This window comes from Tupaia chinensis, unplaced genomic scaffold, assembly GCF_000334495.1.
Source record: "Tupaia chinensis unplaced genomic scaffold, TupChi_1.0 Scaffold000054_1, whole genome shotgun sequence".
NCBI lineage: Eukaryota > Metazoa > Chordata > Mammalia > Scandentia > Tupaiidae > Tupaia > Tupaia belangeri.
Window position 1 is genome coordinate 3,531,496 of NW_006159512.1, and position 24,101 is coordinate 3,555,596.

The window sequence follows — 24,101 nt, forward strand, 5'->3', positions numbered from 1 at the left end:
CATGTAAAAAACCTCTAAAAAAAAAAAAAAAAACTAAAAAAAAAAAAAGAATTAGCTATTATGACTGGTTGATTTTAGAGATGGGGGCTGTGATAGTCCAAATTATCTCTTCCCATAATTTATGTGTTGACATTCTAACCCCGATAACTCAGAATGTGGTTGCAGTTGGAGATAGAGTCTTTAAAGAGATAATGTAGATTAAATGAGACCCTTAGGCTGGGCCCTCAACTGTTATGACTGATGTCCTTGTAAGGAGAGGAGATCTGGGCCCAGAGATACATAGAAGGGAGACTATGTGAAAACACAGGGAGAGAATAGCCATCTACGAGTCAAGGAGAGCGGCCTAGGGAGAAACCAACCCCCCCTTGATAACTCGATTTTTGATTTCTGGCTTCAGATTGTAGAAAAATAGATTTCTTTGTTTAAGACACCCACTCTGTGGCACTTTGTTATAGCAGCCCCAGTAGATGAATATAAGCCCCAGTAGATGAATATGTGGAGGGGCCAAGTAACATAGAAACACAGAGCTACACATGCGAGAAGGAGCATGGTGCTTTTCTCAGTTCAGAGCCCATTTTCTTAAATACTTTCCTTTACTGGATCACAGTGGCCAGGCAAGAGTTACAAAGGAACATGTTCAGCAAAGTGACTCAGGAAGCTCCTCACATGCAGCCTGGCATGCTGGAAAACACACATGAAGGAGACCCAGGAGATGAAGACAGCAAAGGACAAGCATTTCTTATCTTTTCTCTGTTGCCTACTGGCTGTGTGATCCTGGCCACTGTCTCTTGCTTCCTGATCTGTATACTCTGTGTCACATGGGAGTCACTGATTCTCTATGTCTCACTGAGCTGTACTCATGAGATAAGTATGTGAAAGTGTAGAGGGGATGTCAGAAGGAAAGCCAAATTGCTTCATATGAATAACAATGGGGCTTCAAAAAGTTTGTGGAGTAATGGGATTTAAGTATGAGTTTATTTTGGTGCATAGTAACTTGAAAGCCATGCATAGGTTTTTTGATAATATGCATTTTTAATGAACTGTTTGAAGACCCCCGAGTATCAGTGGGGTTGTTATATACTATCCCTGTTTTTAGCTAATGCTAATCATACTATTAAAATAATGTATCAATGTTAGAACATCAATTTGTCATGATATTCAAATGGTATATATATATTTTTGTTATTTTGTTTTGTTTTGAGAGGTTTTTGCTATAGGGTGCATGTGCTCGCCAGAAAGATAGAGAGAGACAGAGAGACAGAAATCGAGAAATCACCCCCTGGGGGGGATGGCCATGCCGCAATCCCTTATCCTTCCATTCTCCTCTTGGGATCTTCGGCACGCATGCACACATGCCCGGCATGAATTTAAGCCACTGGGTCTGGGACGCGAACTGTGGTCGGTTACATGGGAGTCCAGCCACATAGCCATTACACTAACTGCTGGTCCCACAAATGGTATATGTTTTGTTACCAGGAAGTCATAGAGATCCCTAGGGCAGCACATTATAAATTGCCTTAACATCCAAATGACACTTAATCTCAGAGCTAATGGCATTGATATTCAGTTTACCAGAGGGAATACACTAAATAATTGCAGGGATTAATGAATAAAAATGTCATATATCAAATTCTGTGTGTCAGATTCTATTCTAAATTATCTAAATATAATAATTGATTTGAAATAATTCTAAGAACAATCCCATGAAGAAGAAATGATTATAACAATTCCTATTATACAGATGAGGAAACTGAAGATCAAGAAGGTTAAGTAACTAGTCCAAAGTCACACAGCTAATTAGTGGAAGAGTCAACATTCAAACTAAGGTACATTAGATTGGAAATGGACTGAGAACAAATGAGGCATCCATGATGGCTTCTAGATTTCTTTTTTTTAGAGATATGTTTGCTATATGGTGCATGTGCTCGCCAGAGAGAGACAGAGACAGAAAGCAAGAAATAGTTCCCCTGGAAGGGATGGACATGCTGCAATCCCTTTTCCTCCCTTCTCCTCTCAGGATTTTGGGTGTGTACACACACATGCCCAGAGTTAGTTTTAAGCTGCCGGGTCCAGGACTCGAACCATGGTCCACTACGTGGGTGTCCAGTGATGTAACCATTATGCCATCTGTTAGTCCCGGCTTCAAGATTTTTATTGAAGCAACTAAAGTAACAAAATTGTCATTAGTTGGTATAGGAGAGACTTAAGGAATTGATTTATTTTTTATTTCTTTTTATTTCAATTTCTTTTATACATTCAATCACATTACTTAGCTTAATATTCACAAAGTGAATATTCCAACATGTGTACATTTCTCACCAGTCCAGTTGACTATACTATAAAGTTATCCTCAATAGATTTCTTTGTCCCATATGCTTTAAGGGGGAACTCAGTTGGATATGTTATTTGAGATGCCTATTACATGTCCAGGGACATATCAAATAAGTCTAGACATGAAAATTGGAGTCTATCAGCATATGCATGGTATCTAAAGCCCAGAGACTAGATTCAGTTACCTCTAGAGCATAGATAGGAAACAAGGATTGGAGAACTGAGTCCTGTGCATTGTAGTGTTTGTAAGTCAAGGAAACAGAAAATCAGTGTGAGAGAGAAAACAGAAGGAGTGGTCTGAGGATTAGGAGGAAGCCCAAATGAGTGCGGTTTCCTGAAAGAAAATAAAATAGTTCAGGAAGAGAAAGTGATCAATTGTGTCACATGCTGCTGGTATGTTAAGTCAGATGAAGACTGAAAACGACCTTTGAGTCAAGCCATTTGGAAGGCACTGGTGACCCTAAGAAGGACAGTTTTGGTTGACAGGATGAGGATACCTTGTCAAAGTGGGTCTAAGAATTGGAGGGGAGGAACTGAAGCTAGTTACTTCAAAAAAACTTTTTTTAAAAAAAGGAAGTCGAGGGGCTGCCAGGTAGCATGGTTAAGGCACTGGACTGCTACATGACAGATAGCAGTTCAAGTCCTGGACCTGATAGCTTGCTTTTTCACTTTCCCTCTCTCTCTTTCTCTGTCTTTCCCTGGTAAAATTTAAATAATAATAATAATAATAAATAAAAATTTTAAAAAAGGAAGTTGAGAAATAGAGTAGCTTCAGGATAAAGTGCTTTTATCTTAAATTTTCATACAGAAGAAATAAAAGCATAGTTGTGGGCAATAGGGATGATCTTATATGGAGGACAAAATAATTATTGAACTATGAGGGTAGGGGTTTCTGGAACAATATTTGTAAGTAAATGAAAGGGGATGAACTCTAGCATCCAAGGAGAGAAGCTTAGATGTGTACATGCAGGTAAGAAGGCAGACAGCTGGTGGTGGGAGGTTGTTCACGTTCTCTTCTGATTATTACTTTTATATTGCATGCTTACCGAGCTTCTACTCTGAGCTCACAAGGTGAACACTCCTTCCATGTTTGACCATTGCTCTTCACTTTGATTTCAGTAAAATATGCATTATCTAGTAATTAAAGTTGCTTATAATAAGTGTCTATTTCTCCCAGCAACCTAAGATGTGGAGGAGGGCAAAGAAAACGGCACATTCTTTATTGTTCCTCAACACTTAGCACAGTATCTGGCAGAGTAGGCACTTAGCAAATATCTGATGAACTGAATCGAGTTTAATTTAATGAATATGTTTCTCTATACATGTGCTTTACTTCTTCGTTGTTGTTGTTGTTGCCAGAAGATGCATGTGCGAGAGAGAGAGAGAGAGAGAGAGAGAGAGAGAGAGAGAAACAGAGGGTGTTGACAAATCACTCCCAATGGGGTCATGGTCATGCTGCAATTCATTTTCCTCCATTTCTTCATCTCTTAGGGATTTGGGGCATGCATACGCATGCACCTAGTGTATTTTTTCAAGTTACCAGGGCTGCGATTCTAACTGCAATTGGTCATATGAAATCCAGTCCCATTAACCACTGGGTTAGCCATTTGCTTTAAATGCAGTTTTAAGAAAATGTGAATTATAAGAACCCGACAAGGTAATCTTACATGTGGGTTAGTGGGCAAATGATCTGTGTTTTATTCTAACTATTCTGTTTACCATTGCATAGCTACTTATTATTGAATTTAATATTTATGAAAACTCATGAGATATGCTGATTTGGGACCACAGTTAGGCTCAACAGCCACCATCAGAAAGGTTACAATATACGTAAGGATCCAAAAATCTCCTTTTATAATTGATGCAGTGCTCAGGTTTCCCAATGACCTTGTTTATTAAAGAAGAAAGCTAGTCTACTATGATGGACATTCTGTCATCAGAACCTATAGATGTTGGTAAGGATGCCTACTATTGGAATATCCTTAGAAAAACCACCTAAGGAAGAACAGATACATAACCCGTGGGCGTGTGCTGTGATGGATACCTCCGTAGCGCCATGTGATATTTTTTTAAAACTTAGAAAAAGAAGAAAAGGAATAATTTTCTCATGTCTATACTATTTTTTACTTATTATCTATATCTATATATCATTTATCATCTATCTATCTATCTATCTATCTATCTATCTATCTATCTATCATCTATCATCTATCTATCTATTTGGTCCCAAATAGGATTTTTAATTTGTCACTATTAAAAGTCTGAAATTTAAACAGATTCTTGGACTGGTGGTTCATATCCATCAGTTCATTCAACTTGAGCACCCATCTCATCCCAGTAGTTTTCCCAGAGCTATTATCTTCACCGTGAAGCTCCATGAATTTTCCCAATTCAAACTTGGACTTCCTCAGCATTTTATTTTTCTGATGAAGCCATCACGGAGAGCATAGATAGATTGACAAGGCTTTTCTACATCTTTTCCAATACTGTCTGGAATCGATGTATTGACCACTTCTTCCAAGTCATTTGTCTGTACCTCCTTGGTCATGATTTCCATCATCTTCTTCTGAATTTGGTGGACCTGCTAATGCTATGCATAAGAGATCTTTTGTATCTGATTATTGCATTTTTTAGAAAACCTAACATAGAAGAGATGAAGCAAATAACCATCAGTAGGTAGCCTTGACATCAACATGAGTTTCAATCATGATCTGCCAATTTTTTGATCATGGAACACATTTTTTCCCAGGTAAGATCCATGCCATGTAAGTTAATCAGGCAGTTTTTGCCCTGAATATCCTCAGTAAATAGCATAAATTTCCTAAATGCAAATTCATCATTCTGCAGATCTGCAAAGCTCACTTCAAACACATGGCACTTGAGGCCATCAGAGGCAATTTTGGTTCCTTGTGTCTTGGTGACCAGTGTCTTCCCAATATTTCTTATGTTGAACATAGCTGGTGCTTTCACCTCATACCAGTCTTTTCTAGAAAACAAATCAACCACTTTCATCTTGGCTCCCTTTTCGCTACCTTTCATAAGTACGTATTCTTGCCAACCGCCATGGTGCTATTCAGAGAGCCAAAAGGCTATTTACTTTTTTTATTATTATTCATTATAGAGTTTATGCACATGCATATGAGATTAAGAGAGAGAGAGAAAGAGAACAAGTGAGAACAGCATTCTCAGCAGAGTCTTATCCTGCTCATTATCTACTTTCCCCAACCCTCCAGTTCTTCAGGAGCTGGGCATGTGCACACACACCTGGTACGTTTTAGGTTAATGGGCTGAGGATCCAAATTTGCTGTTAGCCATGTGGCTTTGAGTACTGCAGTTGAGTATGTAGCCAGCTGTGTCACGAAGGCTGGGCCTCTCCTGTATATCTTTCTAGCAAGCTTCAAGTGACAACAAAATTAAGACCAAATGTAGTAGTTAGCTAGGCCACATAATATGGATAGAACTCTATCAATACTGTTTCAGCAAGAAATTCAGTACAGCATATTGTTAATGACATAGACTCTGGACTTGGGTCTGCCTCCACCTCAGTTGACTCATTTTCCTCATCTATAGAAATGCATGCTAACACTATCTACCTACCTCATGGAGTTGTTGTGAGATTTAAATGATTTAATACTTATAAGTCCCATACAGCATCCAGAACATCAGTAGTTTTAGCCATTATCATTTATTTTAATAAAAAAGTAATACATTTTTAAAATACAGACTACGTTCTACTTTTTTTTTTCTCTTTTATCTTGGTACATGTTTCCATTTGATCTCATACATTTTCTTTATCTCTAATCTTGCTCTTCTCTTTTCCCAACATAGAAAAATTGATGGGACCAATGTGGAAGAAGGGAACATTGAGCTGAATGAAGAAGGCAGGCCAGTGCAGACGTCCAGGCCGAGCCCCCCACTCTGTGACTGTCACTGCTGTGGCCTCCCCAAGCGTTACATTATTGCCATCATGAGTGGGCTGGGATTCTGCATTTCCTTTGGAATTCGGTGCAATCTTGGAGTTGCCATTGTGGAGATGGTTAACAACAGCACCGTATATGTTGATGGAAAACCCGAAATTCAGGTTGGTATCAATCTATGGTGGGAGCTGTTCTGACTGTAGTTGTGTAAACTCTTTGACACATGCAAGAAAGCACTGCAGTTCACTCACTGACATGACAGAAATGTAGGGTGGCCATAATATGCTGGGCACTGTGCAAAGTGATGGGGATAGAATGGTGAATAACATAGACTGGACCCCTGTCTTCACAGGGACAAATGATGACAATTGAGGATTGTAGGTGTGATGCTGGGAGGTGTACAGGATGCCTGGCTCATATGGAAGAGGACCTACCCCAGACTTTCACATTGTGAAATAATTTCCAAAGGACGTGATTGCTGACCAGATGAAGAAAGTTTTGTTGGGGTGGAATAAAGAATGTTTGAAGAAAAGAAACATCATGTATGAGGGACTCTAGGAAAAGGAGGAAGAGAGAGGGATAGAGAGGAGGGAGTACAAGTGAAAGCAAGGTTGAGAGAGAGAGAGAGAGCACATGGTATGTTTTCTATTTCTTTCCTTTTTTTTTATTTCAAGGTTTTTGCCATAGGGCACATGTGATCACTAGAGAGACAGAGAGAGACAGTGGGAGGGAAAGTGAGAAATCATCCCCTGGGGGGATGGCCATGCCACAGTCCTTTCTCTATTCTCCTCCCAGGATTTTGGACATGCACACACATGTGCCTGTTGTCATTTTCAAGCTGCTAGGTCTGGGACTCGAACTGCAATTGGCCATGAGGAAGTCTAGCACCTTAACCACCATACCACCTGTTGGCCCCCACATGGTGTGTTTTAAGAACTGAGACAGGAACGCTTCACCTTCCTTGTGCCATGGGCTCCTTTGGCAACCTGGTGGCAACTTAGGAATACTTTTTCAAAATATTGTTTTTTTTTTTTTCTGTTTGATTGGTTTTTAATTCATTCATTAATTTTTACTTTTAGAATTATTTATTTAACTTTATTTATTATTATTATTTTTAATTCACCAGAGAGATGGGGAGAGAGAGAAAATGAGAAATCAAGTCACCAGGTCCAGGACTTGAACTGCAGCTGACCATGTGGGAGTCCAGCATCATAACCACCATACCACCTGCTGGCCTCCAAAATAATGTTTTAAGTTCTTAAAATAAAATTCAAAGAATTATAAAGTAAGCCTATTATATTGGCATACAGCTATCAAGATATTTAAAAATGAAGTACGTGTGCATCTTAACATATAAGATGACAAACTCTAGCAATGGGTCTGAAAATTACTGGAATTTTAAATTTGAAATAGAAACAACTGAGATAGTGGCAAGACTGTAATATGATTTCCTCTAGTGACAGAGTCATGGGCACCGGTAATGCTTTGTGGCTCATTGCCTTCATTTATAATTGAAGAAAATGCCAAATTTCAGTTAACATTAGCGAAAATAAAGATGTCATTCTCCCCCTCCCCCCCATCTAAATGCACAGATCCACAGGTTTCCATTCACAGACTCCAGGATGAGAACTCCTGGGAGGAAGGCAGAACCGTAAGACATGGAGGCAGCAAAGTTAAAAGGGGCCGGATCATAAGAGGTCTGGTAAATCTTGTGGGAAGTTACAGATGGGCTTAAGCAGAGTCTCTGCTCCAGAATGATCACTGCCCCCTGGAGGCGAGATTGGCGTAGAGGCAAGCGATCCAGTCCAGAGGCTATTGTAATTATAAGCAAGCCTACTCTGATGTGACTCAAATTATATTGTCTTAGGAGTCACTGGAAACTTTAAATCTGATTTCCTTCTTAAATGGTAACCATAGAGAAGTATTAAGATTATAGAGGGAAAAAAAATGCATGCTTAATGGACTCCCAACAGCTACATGTTTCACTGAATTGAACACACACACTGGGATGACTCGTGTAGAAACTCGTTCATTTGCAGAGACCTCTAACAGTTCTCTGGTCCTGGCCCATATTTGGAGAAACGGTTAGATCAGAGTTCCCCAAACTGGTATATGGAAAGCCATTGCCCGACAGGCTGTGCTATGAAGGTGGTGTATAGCACAGAGGCTAGACTGGTGTGTCCCGCCGGCCTCCGCAGAGGGGCACATGCTATGAGGTATCTCCTGGACTGACTTGGTGGCAAAATACTCCTTCATTACACATCTGTTAGCATCTCTGGGAAGGATCTTCTGCCAAACACTGGTTTGGGAAAATTCTATTTCAATTCATTAAAAAGAAGTCTTTGGTTGGCTTGCAGGCTTTTTTTTTTTTTTTTTCTAAGAGATGATTCCGCCAGAGGAAAATAGCACCATGGAGACTCTTCTGGCTATTCTTTGATGCCACAACTGAATCTGTCCTGAAAGGATACTTATTTTTTCAGAGAGTGCAGTGGGAAGGGGGAGAATAGAAGTGGAGGGGCATATCATGTATTTAAAAATAAAGGATGATGTATACTAGCGAGGTTCCAGATGTGTATCACATGTATTCTTTCAGCCTTTTATGAGCAAGACCAGCTAATTAAAATGTGTCTGCGGAGGCCCAGATCAAAATGAGATGCTGTTTTGCATTTGTTTGTTGCCTGAAAAGATAGGCTAGCTAGGTCAATAGAGCCTGCTTGGAGGCATATAGAAAAGACACTTTGATAAACCCGAGGGACAATGCCAGTGAGGGCTCTCTAGATTGTACGATTTTGCCCTCTGCAGTTTTAGAGAAATTGATTAAGATCTGAAATATGCTTGCCTCATTTTCTCTGGCCTGAGGAGTAGTTTAGTAGCATTTCAGAAGCTCTCCAACAATCCCAATTTACAGCAGGGTCATTTCTTTCTTGTCTGAATAGAAAGAAACCTAGATATCAGCTGAGTGCTTAACCAGGTGACAAACAGTTCACTAATTATACTAAGAAAAGCTTCGAGTGACTGGTATTTTGTTTGTTTTTTGTTCTATGGGGAAAACCTAGGTATTCTGTACCAAGATATTTTAAAATACTCATTTTCAAAAAAGAGTGAGAAGTAAGCAGTATGAGTAGGCGGTTCTTTCAACGAGGTGGCATATGTTCTATAAGAGATGTGAAGGGAGATTTTATCTAATGTGTGAATAGTCTTAATTAATTAATTTTTTTTAGAGAGAGATTTTTGCTATCGGGTGTGTGTGCTCGCTGGAGAGATAGAGAGAGAAAAAGTGAGAAGTCATCCCCTAGGAGGATGGTCATGCTGCAATCCCTTCTCTTTCATTCTCCTTTTGAGATTTTGGGCACACATGCACACACGCCTGGTGTGGGTTTCAAGCTGCTGGGTTCAGGACTTGAACCACAGTCTGCCATGTGAGAGTCCAGCACCTTAACCACTATGTCACCTGCTAACCCTGTAAATAGTCATTTTTTAGTTTAATAGTAATGAATTAAAACATTTAAGATGCTTAGAACAAAGTCTGGTATATGGTAAGCCAGAAAAAGAAAAAAATAAAACCAAAAAACCAACAACTGAAGTTTGAGAAATCTTGCAATCATTTCTCATTACCCTCAGGAAAAGCCCATAGGTGCATGCATACAAACAGGAAGAGAGACAGGAGGAAGCTGATTGGCTGAGTCTAGCCCATGGCTTGCTTCTGCGATCAGATGTCTGTCACCTGTACTGGGCAAAAGGAGGGAATTCCATTGTGGGGGAAGTGGACTTCTCTTAGAAGGAAATAGCAGTGGGGAGACAGGAACCGGCATTTCCAGTAGTTCCTGATTGTGAAGTGAGAATAAAAAGACTAGTTTGCAGCTCAAGTGAGATAACGTACATTAAGTACCTGATTTAGTTTTCTAAGATTGCTGTGACAAATGACTGTGACCCTAACAGCTTTTAAAAAACCCAGAAATTTCTTTAACAATCGTGGCAAGCAGAAACCTGATATTTATTGAGTTTATGCCATTTTTCAGGTATGATAGTATCTAATCTGTTCCATGCAAAAGCTCTGAGCACAGGGATAGCCTACTAGAAATATTCCTACTGTTTATCTGTATACCTCCTATGCATAGGTAGAATGGATTTCATTATCCTCATTTAGAAATGAGAGACTTAAGTTCTGATTCTCTCGGTGTGCTCATAACTGGTATCTGAATAACCTGTCATAGTAAATAATCTAGTAACCCTAGAAAATGTTTGTTTTCTCCTTAAGCTGTTTCATTTTCTCCTGTGCACATATCATTATTTGGTGTATCAATATGTACATTTGCATATAGCTTTCCTTTCTCTCATTAGAAGAGGAGATTGGTGAGAGCGGGAGCTTGGTTTGTTCTCTGCTATTTTCCAAGTACGCAAGATGCTCTCCAGAAATAGTTGTTGAATAAAGGGAGGAAAGAAGGACCTCGAGGGGTTATTATGTAGGATCAGCAGTGGAAAATGGTGGTCAGTTATTTTCTTACACAGTCCTATCTGATTTTTCATTTCCAGACAGCACAATTTGACTGGGATCCAGAAACAGTGGGCCTTATCCATGGATCTTTTTTCTGGGGTTATATTGTGACACAAATTCCAGGTGGTTTCATTTCAAACAAGTTTGCTGCTAATAGGTAAGATAACTGATATGACCTAAGGACCGCACAAGTTACAACGTATCTTCGTATCTTTATAAAACTGTATAATTGGCTCTCAATTTGGGGGTGCGGAATGAAAAACGAACTGCTCCAGTAGAGACAACTTGCAGGTACTGGTCCCCAATGATCTTGTTCTTTCTAGTCTTTTTTTAAAATTTACTTTTTTATCCAGTCTAACTTACTTGCAAATCTTTAGTGATTACGTAGTCTAATGAGCAATTTACTCTGGGTCAGGAAAAATGGTTTCTGATCCCTAACTGGCTCATTAGGTGACATCTACTGAGTCACTTTGCTCCCTTTCTGGGGCTCAGTTTCTTCACCTGTGAAAAAGAAACATTGTACTTCTATTTCACTTCCCCTTGATCAGTGATATTCCATCATCTACCTCTATCTCTATCATCTATCTATCATCTATCATCTATGTATCTATCTATCTATCATCTACCTATCACTATCTATCTATCTATCTATCTATCTATCTATCTATCCAGCTATATCACTCATCTGTCTATCTATCTATCCAGCTATAGGGCATGTATGCTCACCAGACAGAGATCCATCTAACAATTGTCTATTTCTGTCTATCTATATCTATCTATCTAATCTCTCTCTCTCTCTCTCATCTATCTATATCTATCTATCTATCTCTCATCTATCTATCTATCTATCTATCTATCTATCTATCTATCTATCTATCTATCTATCTATCTATCTATCTATCTATCTATCTATCTAATCTGTCTAATCAGTCATCTGTCTATCTATCTATCCAGCTATAGGGCATGTATGCTCACCAGAAAGAGATGAAAAGAGAGAAAGGGAGAGAAAAGTGAGAAATCATCTCTCCCGCTCCAGGGGTAATGGCCACACCACAATCTCTTCTCCTCCATTCTCCTCTAAGAATTTTGGGCAAGCACACACACGTACCTAGTGTGATTTTCAAGCTGCTGGGTCTGGGAATCTAACTATGTAGTCAGCCATGTGAGATCCAGTGCTTTAACCTCCATACCACATGCTTGGTCAATGATATTTTATGATTCTTTGTACTTTATGTTAATATTACCTGGTACCATAGAAGTTTTGTCATGTGAGTAATAGGGACTTACCTCCAGACTATGCAGACTATGAGATGTGTCTTGGATACTCTCTGAGACTTGATAGCAATTGTTTAAGCAATTAAAAATGTCCAAGAACACAATGAACTGTCTCAAGAAGCAATGAGTTCTCTGTCACTAGAGGTATTCAAGCAAAAGAGGATGGCCACTTGGGGGAGATGTTGTAGAATGTATCATGTACTAGAAAAGAAGTATTCTAAATATTTCCAGGTCCCTTCCAATTGTATTTCTTATATGACTACATATATGAATTTCATGAAGTGCCTTATATTTTATAGAGCAGTGTTTCTCAAACTGCAAACCATACCTTATTAGATGGTTGTGAAATTGATACAGAGATTTACTGACAAACATTTAAGAAAAAGGAAAGAGAAACAGAAATGAAGAGAAGATAATCAAATAGAATAAAGCAGTGCATTGCACTTAAGGATAAGTATTTGTTTTGGAACTCGTTTCAGTACATTTGTGTGTATGAGTATAGACTAGATTGCAATAGCAAATGTATTTTGTTTATGGATCAAGGTCAAAAGAGTTTGAAAGCTACTACCATAAAATATAACATGTATAATAAGCATGACTATATTTATGTGCTTGTCTAATTCATGTATTTTATTTCTACTTAATTATTGTATTCTTTTTAAAAAGTGGAGTGGGGCCTGGGAAAAACATTTGGAGGAGGGATACGGAGACAGCATTGTTGAGACAGGGAGGTAGTATTGTTAATATTTTGGTAAACTGGACCGGGGAGAAATGTTCACATATTGAAATGATCACCTTGTAAGCTAAATAATGTGATTGAATGAATAAAAAAAAAAGAAGAAAAAGAAAAAAAAAGAAAAAGAAGTGATAAAAAATTTTGGCTGCTATGGTCTCTTTAGTTAACAGCTTACACCTTTGCCTTAAAAAGAAATCATACATACTATGATTTTCCAGAATGTGAGAACTGCTTAAGCATCATTAACATGTCAGAAAGGAAAAGTTCTGCCTGCTCTCTTTACCCAGGACACCCTGCGTCAGGAAGGGGGGGAGAAGGCAAGTGGCTCTGGGCAGAGAAGGGGAACACTCTTGTCTTGTGTGTGGCTGGTCCCAGGACATGATATTGGGTCATCAGAAAAGTCATAAAAACATATTTTTCTATGTTTTTCTATGCAAGAATACATCATGGTATTCATTATCCTCTTATGGTAAACAGAGCAGAGCTGGGAAGCAGGAATCACAGCCCTAAACATTCAGAAGTCATGGTTAATAGCTGGGAGGGGTCATTAGGGGAGAATCAAGGCAGAATGGTAGGACTCCAGAGACCTAACTCAACCTGGTCAGTCTCTAACTGTCTTGGACATCAGATAGGCAGGATATTGCTGCATTGCAAAACGTGGATCCCTAATTGGTCCAAGGATGGGAGTTTGGGAATCAAAGCAACCCCAAAGTCTAGCCTGAGGCACACCAGACTTGAATATAACATCTATTTTTCTGAATTAATTTCTATTAATTTCCATGGGGATTTTCACACGAACTGTTAGGTTTATTTCCTATGTTTAACTGATTTGCCATGTTTATCAGCAGGCCTGCCCAATAATACAGTGCTTTGGTCTCTCAGGGTCTTTGGAGCCGCCATCTTCTTAACATCGACCCTGAACATGTGCATTCCTTCTGCGGCCAGAGTGCACTACGGATGTGTCATGTGTGTCAGAATTTTGCAAGGTCTAGTGGAGGTAGGAGATACTTTCCTTAGTTTTCTATATTGCTAGAGATAGCATGGCCCTTAATCCAGCTTCTGAAGACAAACCACTTTGCTAGAGCTATCTCAGCTTCTGGATATGGCTAAAATGATGAGTATTTTAGATAAATGCCTTGTGTGATTTCACATGTACATACAATAAGGGACCATCCCATCATGATCTTACAGATAAACTAACCAAACTCCATTCATTTGCTTTCTTAAGAGATTTTTGCTGTAGGGTGTGTGTACTCAATGGAGAGAGAGAGAGAGAGACAGAGACAGAGACAGAGAGAGAGGAAAGTGAGAAATGACCCCCTGGGGGAATGGCCATGACACAATCCCTTCTTCTCCATTCTTCTCCTGAGATCTTGGACATGCATGCACAGGGCATGATTTAAAGCCACCAGGGACTCTACTGATCAGCCATGTAGGAGTCCAGCAACATAACCACTATGTCATCTCCTGGACCCCTCAACATCATTCATTTTAATAGATGATGAAGCTGAAGACCTAAACCTACAGTCTATATAGCAAAGTGTCTTTCTACTAATACAATGTAAATGGACTTATTAATAAATCTGTAAGTTTTCAAAGGTGCAGTCTGTTGCAGGATTAAGCTCAAGGAAGGAGCCACATGATATGGAGCTAGAAGGCAAATACTTTGGGCTTTGTAAGCTACATGGTTTCTAACAACTACTTAACTCTGCTGGTGTAATGAGAAGCAGCCATGGACAATATGGAAATGAATGGGCATAGCTGTGTTCCAGTAAAACTTTTGGGGCATTGAAGTTGAATTAGACTTTTATGTGCCACAAAATATTATTTTCTTTGGATTTTTTTTCTCTCCACTTAAAAATATAGAAATTGGCCCAGTCATGGTGACACAGGTACCACTTTACCATACTGGAGCCATAAGCAAAGGGTCTGGATTCAGTTTCCAGATTGACTTGAATATATAGGCATACCTGTGGGGTAGCCATGCTCCTGGCTGGGCTTCCGATCCTGTTGATCTTCCAAGTCTTTTTCAATGTACTTTTTAAAATCTAGTCTAACTTATCTTGTAAATCAAGTGATTCTGTGGTAAAATGAGTAATTTACCCTGTTGAGAGTCCTTGTCTCTCTCACTTTCTCTCTAATGAAATAAATCAACTTAAACAGATGGGAAAATTGTTCTTAGCTTACAAACTGCAAAGACAGATGGTAGGCCCAACTGGCCATAGTTTGCCAAACCCTGACAGAGAGCAACGTTTCCCAAACTCAGTCACTCACCTCTAACCTTTGTCAATATCTTATACCCGTGTGCATCGGTACTATTACTTGCCTACTGTTTTTTCCTAGATCAACTCACTTAAAACAAACAAAAGGCAAAACAAATTGAAATAAATCCTTATTCTAAGGAGAAATGTTTTTGAAATCATGGATTTGATGTGCTAATAGTCTAAAGGATATTAGATATATGTGTAACAACTACAGGAATTAAGAATGTAGGTTGTTTCAATATCTCAAATCCAACTTTAGCTTGAATAGAGGGACACTTCAGGAATATCGGATGTGGGGGAACGAAAAAAAACGGATGTGGGGGAGAGAGTGTGGTATTAGCAGCCTTGAAAACTAAGGTCTATCACTTAATAGCTCTGAGCCTCAGATTAAATACTTTGAAATGAGGGACCAGCAGTTAGCATAATGGCTATGTTGCTGGACTCCCACGTAGTCGACTGCGGTTTGAGTCCCGGACCCGGTGGCTTAAATTCACTCTGGGTGCATGTGCGTGTGTGCCCAAGATCCCGAGAGGAGAATGGAGGAGAAGGGATTGCGGCATGGCCATCCCCCCTGGGGGGTGGATTTCTTGATTTCTGTCTCTCTGTCTCTCTCTGTCTGTCTGGCGAGCGCACGCGCCCTATAGCAAAAACCTCTCAAAAAAAAAAAAAGAAAAAAAAAAAAAGAAAAAAATACTTTGAAATGAGAGGATGAACCAACTGATTGTACAAGTCCCTCCCTACACTGATATTCCATAGTAAGATAAAATACGGCTAATATAAAGACACCCTCCTCTGTTCTTCACCGTACTTACCTTTGAACTGTATTTGAATTTCAGTATCTGTGCTGAGTCTAAAAAGCTGAATCAGGCTATAATTTCATGTCTATCTTAATCTGTTTGGGCTTCTGTTACACAATACCATGAAGTAGGTGGTTTATAAATAACATACATTTATTTCTTGTGATTTTGGAGGGTGAGACTTCTAAAATCATAGCACCAGTAGATTTGGTGTTTGGTGAGGGCTATTTCTTGGTTCATGGACAGCCATCTTCTGTATGTCTTCACACGGTGGAAAGGGCGAAGAGTGCTCTCTCAATCTCTTTTATAAAGGCATTAATCCTATTCATGAGGGCTCCACCCCATAACCTATTCACCTCCCAAAAGCCCATCTCCTAATATCATCACATTGAGGATTAGGTTTCAATATATAAATTTGGTGGAAGACACAAACTTTCAATGGATAGCAATGACTAAATTGGGCTTTTATGTTGTAGCCTGTGTGAAGAAGCAGCCTCCATGCTTCAAACACAAACAGAAACTAGAGTTAAGTCAAATAATCTCTTTTCAATCCTTCTGCCAGGGTGTGACCTACCCAGCCTGCCATGGGATGTGGAGTAAGTGGGCCCCACCTCTGGAGAGAAGCCGATTGGCCACCACTTCTTTTTGCGGTAAGTGTGTTAGAATCATAGTAAGTTTCATCTAGAATGCTTTTTAGCTTAAGGCTTTAAAATGAGTCTATGTTTTTACATAACAGAATTCCAAAGGCAAGTGGCTACTGGGGTTGGTTTTCTGGCTCAGTGATCCATCCAGAGTCCGGGCATGTTCTGACTTCCTGCTCTGCTTTCCTCAGAGTAATAGCTTGTTCCATCTGTCCTTTCCATCAGGATAGCAAAGGCTTTCCCAAGTCCCCTAGCAGGCTTCCACTTAGGTTTCCTTGACCTTAATTGCGTCATATGTTTTCCTAACTCTAGATGAAGCTGGAACTACTAGCTTTTCCAGCCTCTTCAGCAGAGAAGGAAAAGAGAGAGAGTTGGAAGTGGCTGTTGAATTTGCTAACAAATGACACTTGCCAAGGGCCAAGAGAAGAGAAGGGATCATTGAGATCCCTAACTCTCTGCTTTTTACATTGAGTCTAAAGTTCACTGCCCTGTCCAAGATCACACAGTTACTAAGCCATGGAGCTGGAATGAGTGATTTCTGATCTGGAATTTTCTTACTGTATGCTACTACTATGTATGTATCATCATGGAGATATTTAAATTAACTCTTGACATTATGCTGCAGCTAAAGATGAAGCAGAGGCCTTTCCGCCCTGAGTCTATCCACTTCACCTGTGCAGTTCAAGTCCTGGAACTGGTGGTTTGAGAAAATACACTGCCCCAAGTAGTGATGTGACTTGAATTCCGGAGTTTCAAACTTTACCTTGCTAAGGCTGCCCCATTCCAAGCCATCCACTGGGATGGCCCCTCTATGTATTGCTGGGAGTAATTAGTGTTCTGAATCAGCAATAGAATATTATAGCACTGGGACAGCCAGTGGCCTGGTGGTTATGTTAGCTGGATTCCACATGGCTAACTGCATGGTTCAAGTCCCAGACTCAGCAACTTGAAAAACATGCCAGGTGTGTGTGTGTGAATGTGTGCACAAAATCCTAAAAGGAGGGAGAAATGGAGGAGAAGGGATTGCAATGTGGCTGTATTCTGTGGAGGGTGCTTTTTTTACTTTCCTTCTCTCTCTGTCTATCTCTCTTTCTCTCTACTGAATACCTGCACCCTTTGGCAAAGTATTAAAAAAAAAGAAAAAAGGGACCAGCAGTTAGCATAATGGCTATGTCGCTGAACTCCCATGTAGCCAACTGCAGTTCTAGTCCTGGACCTGGTGGCTTAAGCTCACACCGGGAGCATGTGCATGCATGCCCAAGATCCTGAGAGGAGAATGGAGGAGAAGGGATTGTGGCACGACCACCTCCCTTGGGGAGCGATTTCTTGCTTTCTGTCTATCTGTCTCTGTCTGTCTTTCTGGCGAGTGCACACGCCCTATAGCAAAAACCTCTCCAAAAAGAAAAAAGTAAAAAGAAAAGAAAATTATAGCACATGCTGAGGCCATCGACACAGTTGCTTTAAAAGAAAATTATAGCACATGCTGAGGCCATCAACACAGTTGCTTTTACATATACATATATACACACACACACACATACACACAGATATGTATATAATTGTATATATACAGATATATACAGTTTTTTTTCTTCCATGAGTGAGTAAGAGAAGGAGAGAGGGAGAGAAAGAGACAGTACCCCCAATGTGGTCTTGACACTGTGAGTCACCCCAGCCTTTAGCTAGCCCCAGATTATGGACAAGTGTGTACCCAGCATACTCAGGGGGTCTGTGGATGCAAGCCAGGAATGTTTTTATGTGGGATGGCCTCACAGAGAATCAGCGGGATGTCACTGTCTGGTTCCTTAATATATTTTAAAATATCTTTTTATGGGAAGAGGGGCCCATGAAGGTAGAAGTGCCTTAGACCACAAAATTCACAAAGTAACGTAGGCAGTTAGGATTTGAATTTAGGCTGTCTGATTTTTTAAGCCAGCATGGTTTGCCTACAACCAGTTAACCTGTGCTTCTTTGCTAAGGGGAGAAATAAAACTTCCTCTATTTCTTTTTTTTCTTTTTAGAGATATTTTTGTTTTAGGGCATATGTGCTTGCTGGAGAGAGACAGAGAGAGAGAAAGCGAGGAATCATCCACCAAGGGGAGATGACCACACTGCAATCTCTTCTCCATTCTCCTCTTGGGATTTTGAGCATGCACGAACTTCCACTTGGCATGAGTTTCAAGCTGCCAGGTTCAGGACTTGAGCTGCAGTTGACTACATGGGAGTCCAGCAACGTAATCATTATGCCATCTGTTGGTCTCAAGCTTCCTCTATTTCTGTGAGTGTTTTTAATTATATTTCTTTTTTAAAAAAGTTATTTAGTTTTTTATTAAATATTATTATTTTAAAATTTGCAACAGGGCACATTTGCTCATCAGAGAGAGACAGAGAGAGAGAGAGAGAGAAAAAAAAGAGAAAGTGAGAAAGCAAGCCTCCAGGTCCAGGATGCAAACTGCAGTCAGCCATGTAGGAGTCTCGCACCTTAACCACCATGCCACTCCTAATTATGTCTTTTTTATTCTCCCTTTATTCCCCTTAAATAATAATAAAATAGTTATAGAATTTGGTATAAAAGATTCACCAAAGGGGTAAGAAGATTGCATGGAGGTTAAGGCAGCTGGATCCTGCATGGCCGACTGCTGTTTAAGTCCCAGACCCAGCAGCTTGAGAAAACAAACTAGGTGCATGTGTGTACATACCCAAATCCTAAGAGGGTAATGGAGAAAGTATTGCTGTGTGGCCGTACCCCACCCCCGGGGGGTAGGGCTGCTTTCTACTCTGTCTGTCTCTCACCAGCACATATGCTTTATAGCAAAAATAAAATAAGATAAAATAAATTCACTGATGTGCCTGTTTTGTGCCTAGTTGGGAACTGCATGCACAGCCGACGTGTCTTTACATCTTTAGGCTCTTGGGTCCTCAGAAACCATTTCTGTCCTCCCATCTGCAGTTCAAGAACACCTCTACCCACTGCTGAACTTACACCAACTCTAGAGAATCATGACTCTGCCCAGATGGCCTTGCGGATTGTTAGATCCTTGACCTTACTTTCTTCAAATGGTTTATTTATGAGGCCTTTTTCTTTCTTTCTTTCTTAAGGCTTTTGCCATTGGGTGCATGCGCTTGCCAGAAGGAGACAAAGAGAGACACTGAGAGAGAAAGTAATAAATCACTCTCCTGGGAGAGATGGCCATACCACAGTCCCTTTTTCTCTATTCTCCTCTTGGGATTTTGGGCATGCACACATGCAAGCCAAGCATAATTTTCAAGCCTTGAGGTCCAGGACTCAAACTACGATAGGCCCTATAGAAGTCCAATGCCCCAACTACTACGCCACCTGCTGGCTTCAGGGCCTTGCCAAAAGTGCATTGTCATTCTGTACATGATAATACAGTAAGAGCTGCCATTTGTATAACTCTTTGTAGCGTAACAAAGTGTTTTCATGGATGTAGTTCATTTGACCCTCAAAACAATCCTGGCAGATGCATATTTCACTCCCATTTTGTCTGGGGAGAATGAGTCTCCCAACTTCCTCAGGCATCATGCTGTCCAGATTTTAAAATCCCAGGCTGTGCCCTCCATGGAGGGTCAAGTTAACTTGGAAAGATGTGACTTACCTATTGCCCTGAAAGATCCTCAAACTCCTATTTCCTAAAGATTTTCCTTAGCACTGGGTTCTCGGATTCTGATTTTCCTTTTGCAGTTTTTATTTTATTTTATTTTTCCGGAAGCAAAGATTTTCTTTTCTTTTTTTTTTTAATTCATTTATGGTCCTTGGGAAATGTCAGATAGTAACTTTTCAGTTCAGTTAATATTTATTGGAAGTTCCTAGTGCTCTGTTTCTCTACTTGATATCCTGGAGCTGCAGAAGATAGTGGAGGCCAGGTCACTACCTCTAGCCCTCACTATCTTGTCTAGACAAGATAAACATCTATATATAGGTAAATATTTACAAGGTAAGAAATAGACTTAAAAATTTACCCATTGTGGAGGTGAATGGAAATAGTCTCCCCTGCCATTGTCGGAATTTAAATATTTTCTTTTTCTCTTCTTTTTTTAAAAAATCAAGACTGTAAGTAGCTTTATGAAAGAATATATCTTTTTCTACTGCGACATCCTGTCTGTGAATATTAGTAGGTGAAAACTTCTTACTTCTCATACATGGACACTTGCTGTAAGAGATTAGTTATTATGTTTTCATGGAGACATCTGAGCTTTCTAAAAGGCTTTAATCATATTAGGTGTAAACCCTAATTAAACATACAAATAAACTCTTCCTTGTAATTGATTTGCTAAATCAAGATTAAAAATCACTGAAATGTGCCAAAAATAAAAGGACTGTTAATAGCACAATACCTTTAATAGTTTGTTGTCCCTCATTTAAAGACCTAGTTGAGAATCTTCTTAACTGTGACCTCTGCAAGGAAGATTCTATATGTTCCTTTGTTTGCTATCTTCAGTATCCAATATTGTGCCTGGCTGAATTTCTGAAATTTCTTTAGATTTTTCTTATCTTCCGATTCCATTCTCTCATGTAACTCCAAATTATGATGCCTGAGTTATCTCTGTTTAATCCTTGAATGATTTCTGGATGACATTAAAGGGGATCTTCCTTTCCCGGAAACTCTGATTTAAGACATAATGTGAGCTTGCCTGTGTCTCTGAATGGAGGTGGTCTTCCTGCTCTGTTTCATTCATCCTCAACTTCACTCCATGAGCTCTAAAGGGGGTGAAAAGGCTTGCGTGTCGATTAGTAAGTGTCCCTTCATCTTTTCTCATTCCAGGTTCCTATGCAGGCGCAGTAGTTGCCATGCCTCTGGCTGGGGTGTTGGTGCAGTACATTGGATGGTCCTCTGTCTTTTATATTTATGGTGAGTGATTTGACTGCTTGAGTTCACTTGGTACCTCATAAATCTGAAGCTTTACTGTTCTAATGTTTGGCTAAGAATTTATCACACAAAAATAGAGATTACTAAGACAAGTTTATCAATGGAGTATGTACCTTACTGTGATTCATTTAGTGTTTATATCAACATCTTTTTTTTAATAAAAAGGTTATTTATGTCTTCTGAGTTAGAGGCACCCCATCAGGGTCCTCACACCAGGGTCCCTTTCCAGTATTAGCTAGATTTCCAGCATATTCATGTGTACCCAGCATGTTCAGGGAGGTCCCAGGATGCAAACTCAGGACCTTTCCAATGTGAGCCCAGCTGTGCCACTGCTATGCCACACCTGATCTCTGACTTTTTTTTTTTTTTAACAATCAGAACATCATTTTTCTTTAGTACCAGCTAACAACAATAGGAAGACCAACAGGATACTTTCTTCTAGCTAGATATATTGCGGATATTGTAAAAATCAAAAAAATTAGAGATGGCAGAAAAGGAGACCACATCATCAAACTTTTCTTTCTTTTTTTTTCTCTTTAACTGCAGGTATGTTTGGGATTATTTGGTACATGTTTTGGCTGTTGCAGGCCTATGAGTGCCCAGCCGCTCATCCAACAATATCCAATGAGGAGAGGACGTATATAGAAACAAGTATAGGAGAAGGAGCCAACTTGGTTAGTCTAAGTGTAAGTGCAAGGAGACAGATGAAGATCTGCCTCTTTTCTGAGCATTTCTCTTGGTGATCGTGTTGTCCTCTTTAAGAAGAGAAGAGTCAATAGCTTCTAAACTTCTCATGGTATTTTTATACCCTAGAAATTCAATACACCATGGAAAAGATTTTTCACTTCGTTGCCGGTTTACGCAATCATTGTGGCAAATTTTTGCAGAAGCTGGACCTTTTATTTGCTCTTAATAAGTCAGCCTGCTTATTTTGAAGAGGTCTTTGGATTTGCAATAAGTAAGGTAAACATATAGATGCTGCAAGTAATCCTGAGTTTGAAATCTCTTGATTTTACTGAGAATATCTTTGTATGATAAAATAATTAAGTTGCTGATCATAATTCATAATGACTCCATGACACCTGATAGCTTGGAAGTCACACACATTATAAATTCCATGTGTTGTAAATATAGCTATTCAGTTCCTTCTTAGTAAGGATCAGAGCTATAGTAAGGTTAAGGATTTATGTTCTACTAGATCTCAAAGTGTTTTTGAAGCTAAGTTAAGGACTGCATATTTGGCAAGGATAGAAAGATTTGCGGATGTGGAATTCTCTTCTTTTGTCTCCATAAACTGCTCAATAAGTGGCAGTAAGAGCCTTAAAGCTCATTTTGCAGGCTACTCCTCTCTCCATAATAATGGTTGTAGCAGTATTTACAACCATTGCTTGTGATGGTTTGGAGGAGCCTCATTTAATGCCCTCAATCATTGTCATTGGGTTGTCTGTATTTCAGGGAGGAAGGGCTTGAGTGGTGAAACATAAACCATCATCATAAAAGAATTAAACCTCCTTTCTACAAGGGACAGAGCAGCAGCCTAGGCCGGTGTCTGCATAGCTACAGGGACTGTCAGAAGTGGGCACGGAAGAGCTAACATAGTCACCTAGTGGTGGCTGCCATCTGTGAGCACTCTTCATGCCAAGCTTTTTACCTCCCATATTCCAGGATCTGTGCTGGCTGCTGGGGCCTCTGTCATGGACAAAACCATTTCTGGCCTAAAGGAGCTTTAAATCTGGTGGAAGAGGCAGATAAGTCTAAGAATTCAATTTTTAAATTTATTTAATTTTATCTATTATTATTTTAAAAAATTTGCTATAAGGCATGTTTGCTCATCAGAGAAAGATGCAGGGGAGAGAGAGAGAGGAAGGGAAAGTGAAAAAGCAAGCCACCAGGTCCAGGGCTTGAACTGTAGTCAACCATGTTAGAGTCCAGTCTCTTAACCACCATGCCACCTGCTGGCCCCAGATAGGTCTGAATTTAAAATCATCCACTCATTCATTGTTTATTATAAAATGCAGGCCTACCTATGTTCCATTACTTAGATGATTAAATTTTGTGGTGGTGGTGGTGGTGGGGCTATGGAATCAGGGTGGGCAGGGAATTAGGGAAATAGCTCATAGTTTCTTTTCCTTCTAGGTGGGTCTCTTGTCAGCAGTCCCACACATGGTTATGACAATCATTGTGCCTATTGGAGGACAACTGGCTGATTATTTAAGAAGCAGAAAAATACTGACTACAACTACTGTCAGAAAAATCATGAACTGTGGAGGTACTGTGGGTTGCAGAGGTAGCTTAAGCAGATTTGTAGAATTTGTTTTAGAGGAGATGTCTCAGTATTGGAATAGATCTTAAAGACTCCCAGGTCCATCCCCTAGCAGACACTTGAGTGTCATCCACCTCACCCCTGCCATGTGGTCATCCAGCCTGTATTTGTGCAGTCTGGCCTATGATAACTAACTGGTGGCCAAAAAAGCAAGACACAACTGCAGAAATGCTTCTTCATCTACCCTCAAGCCAAAATGTGACTTTCAGTTACACAACTGTTTGTTGCTTATCTTTTCCACACATCCTTCCACATTTATTGCTTTTTTTTTTTTTTTTTTTTTTTTTTTATTTTTTTTTCTTTTTCTTTTTTTTTTTTTTAGAGAGATTTTTGTTATAGGGTGCATGTGCTCATTGAGAGAGAGAGACAGAGAGACAGAGAGACAGACAAATAATGGGAATTCACCTCCCAGAGAGGATGGACATGCTGCAAC

The 24,101-nt window shown here is 39.7% G+C and overlaps 1 protein-coding gene across 1 annotated transcript in view; it reads left to right on the top strand.

Annotated features, from left to right (window-relative positions):
• The window catches only part of SLC17A8 (solute carrier family 17 member 8), a 57,944-nt gene that overhangs the window by 15,209 nt on the left and 18,634 nt on the right, over positions 1–24,101 (top strand). Inside the window, exons 2-9 of the mRNA XM_006141381.3 lie at positions 6,160–6,412; positions 10,782–10,900; positions 13,637–13,751; positions 16,378–16,465; positions 21,241–21,327; positions 21,892–22,031; positions 22,159–22,308; positions 23,482–23,614. Coding sequence (XP_006141443.1) covers positions 6,160–6,412; positions 10,782–10,900; positions 13,637–13,751; positions 16,378–16,465; positions 21,241–21,327; positions 21,892–22,031; positions 22,159–22,308; positions 23,482–23,614 — 1,085 coding nt within the window. The remainder of the gene's footprint in view (positions 1–6,159; positions 6,413–10,781; positions 10,901–13,636; positions 13,752–16,377; positions 16,466–21,240; positions 21,328–21,891; positions 22,032–22,158; positions 22,309–23,481; positions 23,615–24,101) is intronic.